This window comes from Papio anubis, chromosome 18 (genome assembly GCF_008728515.1).
Source record: "Papio anubis isolate 15944 chromosome 18, Panubis1.0, whole genome shotgun sequence".
NCBI classification, from domain to species: Eukaryota; Metazoa; Chordata; class Mammalia; order Primates; family Cercopithecidae; genus Papio; species Papio anubis.
In genome coordinates this window covers 70,429,029-70,442,597 of record NC_044993.1, presented here as the reverse complement: position 1 = coordinate 70,442,597, position 13,569 = coordinate 70,429,029, and the positions used below count along the sequence as shown (strand labels likewise).

The 13,569-nt window shown below is 50.6% G+C and overlaps 1 protein-coding gene across 7 annotated transcripts in view; it reads right to left on the bottom strand.

The window, feature by feature from the left end:
• Positions 1-13,569, bottom strand: part of NLRC3 (NLR family CARD domain containing 3) — a 40,835-nt gene that overhangs the window by 25,770 nt on the left and 1,496 nt on the right. For 6 of the 7 annotated variants that reach the window (XM_031657948.1, XM_031657947.1, XM_031657944.1 and 3 more), the window contains exons 2-5: positions 4,745-4,826; positions 2,886-2,947; positions 2,426-2,627; positions 576-2,325 (exon numbers count right to left, since the gene is read on the bottom strand). In XM_031657948.1, coding sequence (XP_031513808.1) covers positions 576-2,325; positions 2,426-2,603 — 1,928 coding nt within the window. In that variant the 5' untranslated portion in view covers positions 2,604-2,627; positions 2,886-2,947; positions 4,745-4,826. The remainder of the gene's footprint in view (positions 1-575; positions 2,326-2,425; positions 2,628-2,885; positions 2,948-4,744; positions 4,827-13,569) is intronic. The other variant, XM_031657943.1, reaches the window with a different exon arrangement.

The window sequence follows — 13,569 nt, the reverse complement described above, 5'->3', positions numbered from 1 at the left end:
GCGTTCAAGACTAGCCTGGCCAACATGGTGAAACCCCGTCTCTACTAAAAATACAAAAATTAGCCAGGCATGATGGTGGGCACCTGTAATCCCAGCTACTGGGGTGGCTGAGGCAGGATAATTGCTTAAACCCAGCAGGCGGAGTTGGTAGTGAGCCGAGATCGCGCCACTGTATTCCAGCCTGGGCGACAGAACAAGACTCTACCTCAAAAAAAGAGAGGACAGCACCATGTGGAGACAGACACAGGGAGAAGATGGCCGGGCAATGGGGCAGAGACTGGAGTAATGCAGCCTTTAGCCAAGGGTTGCCATCAAACACCAGAAGCTAGAGAGGCAGGAGGGAACCTCTCGTATATGTTTCAGAGAGCACGTGGCCCTCCTGGCACCTTGATTTGAGACTTCTGGCCTCTAGAACTGCGAGAAAACACACTTCAGTTGTTTTAAGCCACTAAGTTCATGGTCCTCTGTTACAGCAGCCCTAGAAGACTGATGGAGAAGCTAGGTGGTGGGGAGGGGATGGCTTCTGCTCTCTCCTCTGCCCCTTCCGCAGCCCCGACCCCCGCTCTGGCGCCCACCTGAGCTTCCGGCAGTAGAGCAGCTGGGGCAGCAGGCTCTGAAGGACGCCCTGGCTGAGGCTCAGGGACAGGTTGGCCTCCTGGGCACAAGCGTCGGACGCCTGCAGGAGGTAGGCCAGGGCAGCACGGTGCGGAGGACCGGTCAGCCTGGCCAGGGCCCCGCTCTCCATGGCCTCCTTCACGCTGCGGACCAGCTCTGTGTGCTGCAGCTCGTGCAGGCAGTGTAGGACATTGATGTCCCGTGCACAGACTGCAGCATCAGGGCGCAGGCAGCCCTGCAGGAGCTCAGCCACTTGGGTCCGGTAGGCCTGGTGCTCGCCTTGGGCCAGGAGAGAGCCAGCCAGGAGAGCATTGACCCTCGGAGACAAGAGGCCGGAGAGGAAGCGTAGGAACACGTCCAGCCTCCCGTCCTCTGCCTGCATGGCCCGCTGGGCCGCGCTCCTGAAATGCGTGAGGAAACCCAGCCTGGGCCAGGACACGCCGCTCTCAGTGAAGAGGTCGAAGATGGCCCTCCTGGATGCACCATAGTAATACGCAGCTGCCACAAACTCCTGCAGGGACAGGTGGGAGAAGCAGTAGGCCACCGACGATGCCAGCGTCTCCTCCCGCTGCAGGAAGCAGCTGCACAGGGCACCCTGCAGCAGAGCGAGGTCCACACCGAACGCCTTCATGTCTTGCTCGTAAAACACGTATTTCTTCTTGAGCAGCCCATGGAAGGCCAGCCGGCCCAATGTCCCCACCATCTTTCGGCCACCGTGGGCCACCTGCTCAATGCGAGGGCTTGCCTTGCCCTTCTCCTGCCCCTCCCCGCTGAGGGCCATCCTAAAGTACCATGAGTAGAGCTCGCACAGGGTCCTCGGGGGCCACAGCTCTGCGTCTTGCGGCCCCGTCCTGCTGCGCCACAGGTGGCCCAGCGCCACCCCCATGAGCCTGCAGAAGGCTGGGACGGTGCACATCAGGTACAGGGCCCTGTCGGCCTGTACTTGGCTCAGCACCCAGCCCAGGAGGGCCTGGTCCTCGGGGAACATCTGCTCCAAACACACTTTGATCTCCTCCTCGTTAAAGCCCCGGATCTCCGTCATCCGGTCCACCAGGCCCCCCGGGATCTGGCCAGATGCACTGGGACGGGAAGTGATCCAGATGGAAACTTCCGGAAAGAGGTTGCCACGGATGATGTTGGTGATCAGGTGGTCCACCGGGATCTCCTTCTTGGGGTCCATGCAGGCCACGGTGTTGGAGAAGTCCAGAGGCGTCCTGCACTCATCCAAGCCGTCCAGGATCAGGAGGGCCCTGGCTGGGACTGCCACCGCCAGGCTGGGCTCGCCGATGTGCGGGAAGACAGAGCAGATGAGTCGGTCAGCGCACAGCTTCTCGTGGGTGTTGAGATCTCGGAATGTCAGAGGCAGCACCAGCGAGAAGTCCTTGCCGACCTGCCCATGGGCCCAGAGGCGGACGAAGTGCCTCACCAGGGTGGTCTTGCCCATGCCGGCCACCCCAATGGTGATGGAGACCCGGGGTGGGACAGACACCCGGGAGAGAGGCAGGAAGAGCCGGTCTAGGGCGACGGTCCTGGCGGGGCGCCCACTCCCGCGGGTGGCCTCCACCTGTGTGAAGTCGTGCTCCCTCAGCTGCAGGTCCGTCAGGCCCTCCACAAGCAGGAGGGAGGCCAGCCTGTGCCAGGGTCCGGCCAGCTCCGAGCCACCTCCCACCTTGCTCAGAAGGGCCTTGCGGTGCCTCTGTATCATGGAATCTGTGGGAGAGAGGCCAGTGGGGAGGGTGGGTAAGGGAAGAGTGGGCACAGACAGCCCAGGTATCCCCCACCCCGTGTCTGCCTCCCAAGCCAGTCCTACCACTGCTGCAGGGCCCCAGCGAGGAGTCCGGTGTCCTGTCCAGGGCCTGAGGCACCTGGGAGCTTTGACTGCCCTTCCCAGACAGCAGATCCATGAGGGCTTTCACCTGCTCCGCCGGGGAGCCTGTGCCGTGGCCCTGGCCGGCCTCCCTGCCGGTCCGCACCTCTTGCTTCCTCATGGAGTTGGGGATTACTTCCAGGAGCTGTGAAGAGAGGGCCTGAACCTGCTGCCTGCCATGCCCGCCATCCAGCAGCCTGGGACAGGTGAGCAAGCCCCCAGGAATGGGGTCAGAGATCCCCTCTTCCTCTTTCCTCAGCCTTTGGGTGGCCCACTGACCTGATTTCTAAGAATGGACTGGAAGGGCCATTTGTTCCTGGATGGTGACAATGATCACACGAATGCAGGGGCCCAGTGGATGAGAACTGGGGCCCTGGGCTTGCACCCTGGCCCTGCCACTTACCAGATAGGTGACCGTGGGCAGGCTGAGTCTCCTCTCTGTGCCTTGGTGTCTTCATTTGTGACCTGGAAATGGTGATGAGGTTACAAGTAAGTTCGCTCAGAAGGAGGGAGGAATGAAAGAAGCCACCCTGTTGGAAGATGTGGGAAACAGAAAAAAAAAAGAAGCCACTCTGGGGATGCTACACTGTGTGATTCTGACTGACATTCTGGAAAAGGCAAAAGCATGGAGACAGGAAGACAGTGAAAGAAAGGCCAGTAGGGGCCAGGGGTTGGGAGGAGGGGTGAACCGGTGGAGCATAGACAATTCCTAGGGCAGTAACATGACTCTGTAGGGTACTACAGTTGTGGGTCCATGTCATTATCATTATACATTTGTCCAGACCCACAGAATGTACAACTCCAAGAGTGAGCCCCACAGTGACTCACACCTCTAATCCCAACACTTTGGGAGGTCGAGGTGGTGGATCGCTTGAGACCTGGAGTTTGAGACCAACTTGGGCAACATAGAACCCATCTCTAAAATTTTTTTTAAATTAGCCAGGTTGGAGGTATGTGTCGGTAGTCCCAGCTACTTGGGAGGCCAAGGCAGCAGGATCGCTTGAGCCCAAGAGCTCGAAGCTGCAGTGAGCCATGATCACACCATGGCACTCCAGCCTGGGTGACAGAGCAAGACCCCATCTCTAAGAAAAACAAAATAAAACAAAAATCTCTTAATTATTCTTGCTACTGAGTTAAAGCAAAAAAAAAAAAAAAGTGAGCCAGAATATAAACTATGGGCATTGGGTGATGGCAACATGCCCATGTAGGTTTATTGATTGTAATCAATGGACCACTGTGGCAGGGGACGGTGATAGTGGCGGTCTGGGTGGGGGCCGGCGTGGGGCGTGTCGGAAGTCTCTGTACTTTCCTATCAGTTTTTCTATAAGCCTGACCAGATGCGGTGGCTCATGTCTGTAAGCCCAGCACTTTGGAAGGTCGAGGCAGGCAGGTCACTTGAGGTCAGGAGTTTGAGACCAGCCTGGCTGATAAGGTGAACCCCGATCTCTACTAAAAATACAAAAATTAACTGGGCACGGTTGCTCACGCATGTAATCCCAGCATTTTGGGAGAACAAGGCGGGCAGATGACCTGAGGTCAAGAGTTCGAGACCAGCCTGACTAACATGGAGAAACCCTGTCTCTATTAAATATACAAAATTAGCCAGGCGTGGTGGCGGGCACCTGTAATCCCAGCTACTCAGGAGACTGAGGCGGGAGAATCACTTGAACCTGGGAGGCAGAGGTTGGAGTGAGCTGAGATCATGCCATTGCACTCCAGCCTGGGCAACAAGAACAAAACTCTGTCTCAAAAAGTAAATAAATAATAAATGAGCCAGGCGTGGTGGGGGGTGCCTGTAATCCCAGCTACTCAGGAGGCTGAGGTAGGAGAATCACTTGAACCTGGAAGGTGGAGGCTGCAGTGAGCTGAGATCGCACCACTGCACTCCAGTCAGGGGGAAAGGGCGAGACTCTGTAATCCTAAAATTGCTTTACAAGGAAAAGCTTATTAATTACAAAAAGGAAATAAAAGAGAGAAGAAGGAGGAGTTGAAAAAGAGAAAATGCTGGTTCTCAGAGCAGCTGTTTTTGTTCCTGGGGTCTCCTGGGAGTGCAGGAACTCCTGGGCTCCCAACAGCACTGTTGGCCTGCTGCTGCTGGGGACAGTGACACAGAAATTCAGAGAGGCAAAACCGAGGCCCCCCACTCCCATTTGCCTCCTTGTTGCCAAGACTGGTTGTCATCCTGCCCCTACAGCCCTCCCACAGCCAAGGTGGACACTGAGGCGCTGAGCTTGCCCCCACCCACCCTGCTTCCCTCCTCACCAGGCGCCCTGGCCACAGCAGCCCCTCCAACGCAGCCCCAGAAACTCAATGGATGGGGTTCAACCCTCCATTGTCCACGGTTCTAGGAGAAAAAACACAATGTGGCTAGCAGAGGTAATGGCCCACTGCTGCTGATGGCAACCCTGCATTCAAAAATAACCCCAGGTGTTGTCACTGCACAGAGAAGCAGGTTGGACCCCACCTGTCCACAGGGCATTTCCCTGGTTCTCAATGTTTAGCTTAAGAGTTTGCTGTCAGGCTGGGTGCGGTGGCTCACACTTGTAATCCCAGCACTTTGGGAGGCCAAGGCGGGCAGATCACCTGAGGTTAGGAGTTCAAGACCAGTCTGGCCAACATGGTGAAACCCCATCTCTACTAATAATACAAATGAGCTGGGTGTGGTGGTGGGCGTCTGCAATCCCAGGCACTCAGTGGGCTGAGTCAGGAGAATTGCTTGACCCTGGAAGGCGGAGGTTGCAGTGAGCTGAGATCATGCCACTGCATTCCAGCCTGGGCAACAGAGCGAGACTCCATCTCAAAAAACAACAACAACAAACAAACAAACAAAAAACTTGCTGTCTGCAGCCCTGGGATTCAGCAGGCTCCCTCACCTTGGATTTGCAGTGGGGAGCCTGGCTTTTTCTTTTTCTTTTTTCTTTTTGAAACGGAGTCTTGCTGTGTCACCTAGGCTGGAGTGCAGTGGTGTGATCTCAGCTCACTGAAACCTCTGCCTCCCAAGTTCAAGCGATTCTCCTGCCTCAGCCTCCCAAGAAGCTGGGATTACAGGCACCCGCCACCACGCCTGGCTAATTTTTGTAATTTTAGTAGAGGTAGGGTTTCACTGTGCTCTCCACGCTGGGCTCGAACTCTTGACCTCGTGATCTGCCCACCTCAGCCGAGCCTGGCATTTTAACACAGGTGATGCTTTTTATTTGGAAAATGATAAAAGAAGCTTAGCAATAAGTAAATAAGTAATAAGTAAATAGTAAAGAAAAATAAGTAAAATAGTAAAGTAAAAATAAGTAAAATACCATTTTTCAGGCATTCACGTCATGGTGTTGAAAAAGTAAGGAGTGCGATCAATTTGAGTTTGGTGGCACCCAGGCCAGCTGAACTAACCTGGAACATTAGGAACAGGCCAAGGCCAGGCCAGTCTCCTTATGCTGCCCCAAATCTTGTTGGCTCTTCCCATTCTTTTATTCTTCTAAATGTCAAAACCAAGAGGGATAAAAAAGATGGGATTTTGGGCTAGGCACAGTGGCTCATGCTTGTCATCCCAGCACTTTGGGAGGCTGAGGTAGGAGGATCACTTGAGCCCAGGAGTTTGAGACCAGCCTGAGCAAAGTAGTGAGACCCTAGCTCTACAAAATGAAAATTAAAAAATTAGCCAGGCATAGTGGTTCACACCTATAGTCCCAGCTACTCGGTAGGCTGAGGTGAGAGGATTGTTTGAGTCTGGGAGGTTGAGGCTGCAGTAAGCAGAGATTGCACCATTGCACTCCACCCTGGGCAACAGAGTGAAACCCTGTCTTAGGAGAAGAAAAAGATAGGATTTGAATTCACATTGCCTCATGTGCATGGGTCCATGTGGGTAATCTGAGGTCCTTTAGATCCTTCGGTAAAACTTTATATTTTTTCTCACCTCGATCTTGCCAGTTACTTATTTGCATCTAGGTATTTTTAAAAATAGTTTTTGTTGTATGATGAATATTGTTGGTATAACAGATGATTGACTTTTGTTTATTTTATCTCATGTCTTATCAACATATTAAATACTCACATTGGTTCTCATCATTTTCCAGTTAATTTTCTTCAGGTTTTCAAATTACTTCAGCAAGGCTGGGCACGGTGGCTCACACGCATAATCCCAGCACTTTGGGAGGCCGAGGCAGGCATATCACTTGAGGTCAGGAGTTTGAGACCAGCCTGGCCAACATGGCGGAACCCCATCACTACTAAAAATACAAAAGTTAGCTGGGTGTGGTGGCGTGTGCCTGTAATCCCAGCTACTGGGGACACTGAGGTTGGAGAATCGCTTGAACCCGAGAGGAGGAGGTCGCAGTGAGGCGAGAATATACCACTGCACTCCAGCCAGGTGACAGAGAGAGACACCATCTCAAAAAAAAAAAAAATTCTTCAGCAAGAATAACTTTTATCTCATTTCTGAAAAAAAAAATATATATATATATATGTATTTTTGAGGTGGAGTCTCGCACTGTCACCCAGGCTGGAGTGCAGTGGCACGATCTCACTGTAGCCTCTACTCCCATGTTCAAGTGATTCTCTTGCCTTAGCCTCCCCAGTAGCTGGGATTACAGGCATGCACCACCATGCCTGGCTAATTTTTATATTTTTAGTAGAGATGGGGTTTCACCATGTTGACCAGGCTGGTGTCGAACTCCTGACCTCAAGTGATCCCATTTTGGCCTCCCAAAGTGCTGGGATTATAGGTGTGAGCCACCGCACCCAGCCCAAAATCTATAACTCTTATTTTGAACAATTTTACCACATTGGCTAGGCCTCCCCCTTCCCTGGAGCAATGAAGTTGCTGCAGCCCTTCTTGTTTTACTCTAGACTAGACCAGGAGTGGTTCTTGCCCAAACTGTTAGGTGTGATGTTTGTGACAGATTTCTAGTTTTCTTCTCCAATGGAGGAAGATTTCTTGTGTTCTGTTACCATTCAAATACTATTATGTAATATTTGCTGAAGGCATACTGTGTTCTGGATTTTCTGTTAAGCACTATATTTCCATAATTTATTTCTCATAATTCTCAATACCATTATTTCTCCCATTTTACGGATGAGGACACTGAGGCTCAGAGAGGTTAAGTGACTTGTCCAAAGATACATAGCTGGGAAGTGGGAGTTGGGATAGAAACCAGTTCTTCACTGACACCAGTGCTTGTGCTGTATAATCTACTGCCTCTTAAGGTAGTTTTAAACTTTGTTTTTGTTTTTGTTTTTTTTTTTTTGAGACAGAGTCTCAAACTCCTGACCTCAAGTGATCCACCCACCTCGGCCTCCCAAAGTGCTGAGATTACAGGTATGAGCTGCCGTGCCTGGCCACATTTTTTTTTAAATGAGCAATGTCTGTTAAATTAGCAAATTATTTTTTAGCATATATTGATATATGATTTATTTCTCTTCATTTATTCAACCAGCAAATATTTATGGAGAGCCTGTTGTATGTTCTAGGCCCTGGGGATGTGAAGGTGACCAAGTTAGATCAAGTCCTTGACCTGGGGTTTGACAGGTAAGGAATAATGACAATGGAAAGGAAAACAAGTCAATAAGCAAGGCAGTTTCTGCTGGTGGTTAGTGCTGTGGGTGGAATAAACTGTGAGTGACAAAGAGGCCTGGAATTCTAGGGGGAGGGGGAGCAGAGGTGGTAATTGGGGAAGACTGCTGTGAGAGACCTCTGAGAAAAAGCATCTAGGAGCAGAGAGGGCGAGAGAGAGTCATGCAGAGAGCTAGGGGAGGGGCCTTTCAGGCCAAGGAAACAGCAGGTGCTTAGAGGAAATGCTGTCGGAGCACAGTAAGTGAGCAAGTGGCACCACCCCCCGCCCCGGGATGGGAAAGCCAGTCACCGCTGTTGTAAGGAGTTTGGATTTGTTTTAAGTGTGGTGGGGAGCCACTGGGGGGAGTGACATGAGCAATGGATATCAGATCTCTCCTGGAATCCGTGAGCTACACGAAACAATTTTCTGATATTGAACCAACTTTGCATTCTAGAATAGAATCTTCCATTTATATTATTAAATAGAAGATGTATATATTCCATATATGTAAAAAACGCATGGACTAGCACAAGAATAGATATGTAAGTTAATAGAACAGGATATAGAGGCCAGGAACAAATATATTTATATTTATATTATCTACATATTAAGGAGTTTGGTAACATGACAAAAATAGCATTTCAAATCAGTGCAAATGGCATTGGGGCAATTGACCAGCCTATGAAAAATATTTTCCAGCTCTACTTCACATTAAACACAAAATTTATTTTCAGGTCAACTAAGGAGTTAAAGTTGTAAACACAAAACCATAAAAGCACAATTAAAAAATATGAGATAGTATTTTAAAATATTATTTGGGTAAAGGCTTTTTACAGTGAGATGTAAAACTCAGAAGTCTCAGCCTGGGCAACATAGTGACACACCATCTCTACAAAAAAAAATAGCTGGGCCTGGTGATGGGCATCTGTGGACCTAGCTATGGGGAGGCTAAGGTAGGAGGACCCCTTGAGCCCAGGAGGCTGAGGCTGCAGTGAGCTATGATCGTGCCACTGTAATCCAGCTTGGATGACAGAGCAAGACCCTGGCTTAAAAAAAAAAAAAAAGAGAAGAATTCATGAAGAGGGAGACTAGTATATTTACCTTAATTGAATTAAAATATTAAATATTTAGTTTGATATTAAATAATTAACCTATTTATAAGTAATAATAGATGCCATAAAGTTGAAAGAAAAACCATAAGCCAGGAGTCAACACTTGCAACATACATGAAAAAATATGAACATCCTTAATATATAAAGAATGGTGATAAATCAATAATAAGTAACCAAATAAAATTATGAACCCCAAATGAAATAGAAAAAAGGACACAGAGAATTCATCGAAGTATAAATGACCAAGATATTGAAAAGATGCTCAGTGTCACTAAGGATCAAGAAAAAAGCAAAAGAACAAACTATAATTTTTCTGTTTTTTTTTTTTTTTTTTTTTGAAACAGGGTCTCACTGTGTCACCCAGGCTGGAGTGCAGTGGCAGGATGAGGGTTCACTGCAGCCTCAACTTCCCTGGGCTCAAGTGATCCTCCAAAGTAGCTGTGACTACAGGCGCATGCTACCACACCCAGCTAATTTTTATATTTTTTGTAGAGACAGGGTCTTGCCATGTTGCCTGGGCTGATCTGCAACTTCTGGGGTCAAGCTATCTTCCCACCTTGGCCTCCCAAAGTGCTGGAATTGCAGACATGAGCCACTGTGCCAGGCCTGTAGTGGGAATCTTAATACATAGTGGGTGGAAGTATAAATTAGTATAACAATTCTGGATTATAATTTACTATTATCTATTGTCATGAAATATCTTTTGTCCTAGAAATTCCACTTTTGGGAATTTATCCTAAAGAAATATGTGACCAGGCGCAGTGGCTCACACCTGTAATCCCAGCACTTTGGGAGGATGAGGCAGGCAGATCATGAGGTCAGGAGAGCGAGACCATCCTGGCTAACACGATGAAACCCCGTCTCTACTAAAAGTACAAAAAATTAGCTGGGCATGGTGGTGGGTGCCTGTAGTCCCAGTTACTTGAGATGCTGAAGCAGGAGAATGGCATGAACCCGGGAGGCCGAGCTTGCAGTGAGCCGAGATCACGCCACTGCACTCCAGCCTGGGCAACAGAGTGAGACTCCATCTCAAAAAAAAATAAAATTAAATAAATAAATAAATAAAATAAAATAAAAATAAAGGCCAGGCGCAAGTGGCTTACGCCTGTAATCCCAGCACTTTGGGAGGCCGAGGCGGGTGGATCATGAGGTCAAGAGATGGAGACCATCCTGGCCAACATGGTGAAACCCCATCTCTACTAAAAATACAAAAATTAGCTGGGCGTGGTGGTGGGCACCTGTAATCCCAGCTACTCAGGAGGCTGAGTCAGGGAATTACTTGAACCCAGGAGGCAGAGCTTGTAGTGAGTCAAGATGGTGTCACTGCACTCTAGCCTGGGCGACAGAGCGAGACTCTATCTCCAAAAAAAAAAAGAATCAAATATCTAGGAATAAATGTAGCAAAAATTTGCAAGACCTCTATACTGAAAACTATAAAACATTAGAGAGAAATCAAAAAACATTGAAAGGAGGTATGGAGGCTCGGCGCCACGGCTCACCCCTATAATCCCAGCACTTTGGGAGGCCAAGGTGGGTGGATTGCTTGAGCCCAGGAGTTTGAGACCGACCAGCCTGAGCAACATGGGCAAAACCCTGTCTCTATAAAAAGTAGAAAAAAAAAAAATTAGCTGAGCACGGTGGCACATGCCTGTAATCCCAGCTACTCAGGAAGCTGAGGTGGGAGAATCGCTTAACCCTCACCATCGAGGCCGCAGTGAGCTGAGATCTCACCACTCCACTCCAGCCTGGGTGACAGAGCAAGACCCTGTCTCAAAAAAAAAAAAGTTAAACTAGCAACTATCTAAACATTCAAAGGTATGTCAACCCAAACAAAGTGGTGCTGCTGTCTGCCTGATAGGCCAGAGGCCAGGACACGGGAGCCTCTGTCCTTCTCTCCATTGTGTGACATTAGGGTGTGGCCCAGGTGGACACAGTCTCCTGTTGGATGTCCAGGTGCACCCAACAGGTGACCAGCCCTGCTGCTGGGGGCAGGAGTGGCCTGGAGGATGAGAGGACCACATGGAAGAAGTCCCAGCTCAAGGCCTCTCAGCTCCGGTGGGGCATCATCTGGAGTCTTATTGATTGATTTAAAATTTTGGTGAAATACATATAACACAAAATTTACCATTTTAACCATTTAAAAAATAATTTTCCTTAAAAAATAGAGACAGGGTCTTGCTTTGTCACTAAAAAATAAAGACAGGGTCCTGCTTTGTCAGCCAGGCTGGAGTGCAGTGGTACGATCTTGGCTCACTGCAGTCTTGACCTCCTGGGCTCAAGCAATTCTCCCACCTCAGCCTTCCGAGTAGCTGGGATTATAGGTGAAGACCACCATGCTTGGCCCATAGTAACCATTTTATCTTTTATTTTTAATTTTTAACTTATTATTATTATTATTTGAGACAGAGTCTCACTCTGTTGCCCAGGCTGGACTGTAATGGCACCATCTCAGCTCACTGCAACCTCTGCCTCCTGGGTTCAAGCAATTCTCCCACCTCAGGCTCCTGAGTAGCTGGGATTATAGGCACCCACCATCAATACCATTTGTATTTTTGCAGAGACAGGATTTCACTATGTTGGCCAGGCTGGTCTGGAACTCCTGACCTCCCAAAGTGCTGGGATTACAGGTGTGAACCACCGCGCCTGGCCTTGTGGGGCATGGTTTTTAAATAACCGGTGCTTCCCCTGACCACCCAGAGATTCGATTGGTCTGGCGTGGGCCATGTGGATCTAGTTTAAACTCCTCAGGTGATTCTAACCAGAGTTGAGAACCACGGGACCTGAGCAGGGCTGGGAGAGGAATGAGGGAGGGACAGTGCTGGCAGGAGTCAGGGGCTGGGGCGAGGCAGGACTCACATGTGCCTGGGAAGGCGGGGCTGGGGCTGGCGAGCACCCCTGCCTCTGTGGCCTCATTAGTCTCTCAGTGTTGGGGGTCAGCACTCCCTCCTGACCAGACACCCCTCTTTGTGGCCCCACGACCTTGGGTCCAGGGTTGCCAGATACAGCAAATTAAAATACAAGACAAAGCTGGGTGCAGCTTTGTAATCCCAGCACTTTGGGAGGCTGAGGTGGGCAGATCACCTGAGGTCAGGAGTTCAAGACCAGCCTGACCAACATGGTGAAACCCCATCTCTACTAAAAACACAAACATTAGCTGGGCGTGGTGGTGGACACCTGTAGTCCCAGCTACTCTGGAGGCTGAGGCAGGAAAATCGCCTGAACTCAGGAGGCGGAGGCTGCAGTGAGCTGAGATCGCACCACTGCACTCCAGCCGGGGTGACAGAGCAAGGCTGTCTCAAAAAATAATAATAAAATAAAAATACGAGATACCCACAGATACTTAAATTTCAGATAAACGACATAATTTTTTGTATAAACATAGCTCATGTCATACTGGAGACATATTTCTACCAAAGAAATGGATTATCTGAAATTCAGATTTGACCGATTGTCCTGTATCTGATCTGGCACCCGTACTCAGGCCCCACTCAGACGAAACTGGCTTTCACCCTTGGACACTTTCCCTAAGAAGGACAGAGGAGGGGTGAACCAACCCCCGCATTGCCAGAACCTCCCAGGGCCAGCCCCAGAGGCTGATGGGGGTTGGTGACCTGGCTGCCACCACTGCCAGGCCCTGCACACAGCCCTGACATCTGTCTGGCAGGCTGGAGCCTTCCACAGACCTCTCAGCAGAGTGAGGTCGCGAGGCCACAGACGCCACTATGGACGGTCAGGCAGCCCCTGTGAGTGCAGCTGAAAGACAGACTGAGGACAGGTGGGCCTCGGGTTGCTTTGGGGGATCTGAAGACCAGAGGTCGATCCACAGCTGGTCTGAGCTGCCGTGAGCAGGGTGAGGCCAGAGGGATGAGTAGGTGCCACTGCTGCCTCCTCCCTGGGAGCCTCCCAGGTAGCACCAGGGTTCACCCCTAGAGCTTTGTCTGTGGGCAGAGGTGGACCTGAGGCCTTCCTGGTGTGGTGTGGGCTCAGGCCCAGTCCCTCAGGCTCTGCGAATGGGCCGCTGCCTCATTCCTGAGAAGCCTCAGCCCTGACCGACTCGCCGCCTCTGCCCATCACCCGCCCACCTGGTCTGTGCCTCAGTCCTCACGGGGACCTGCTGGGTCCTTTCCTGCCACTTGGCGCCCAGGTGGGACCTCCCGGTGCTGGCCGCCCGCCTGAGCTGCCGGTATCTCCCGCTGCGGCTGCTTGGACAGTCCTTTCTTCCCACACGCTGCCCCTCTCCCCTCCCAGGGCCTCGAAATTCAGGACTCGGTCCTGTCGAGGTGGCCCCAGCGTCATCACTTGAGCTCAAAGCCTTCCCGAAGGAAGAGGCACCTGCACCTCAGGGCCCCACCCTGCTCACTGCACGGACCCCTAGAGTCCAAGGGGTGGAGAGGCCCAGCCCTGGGGAGCCCAGCACCCTGGCACAGAGCAGGGC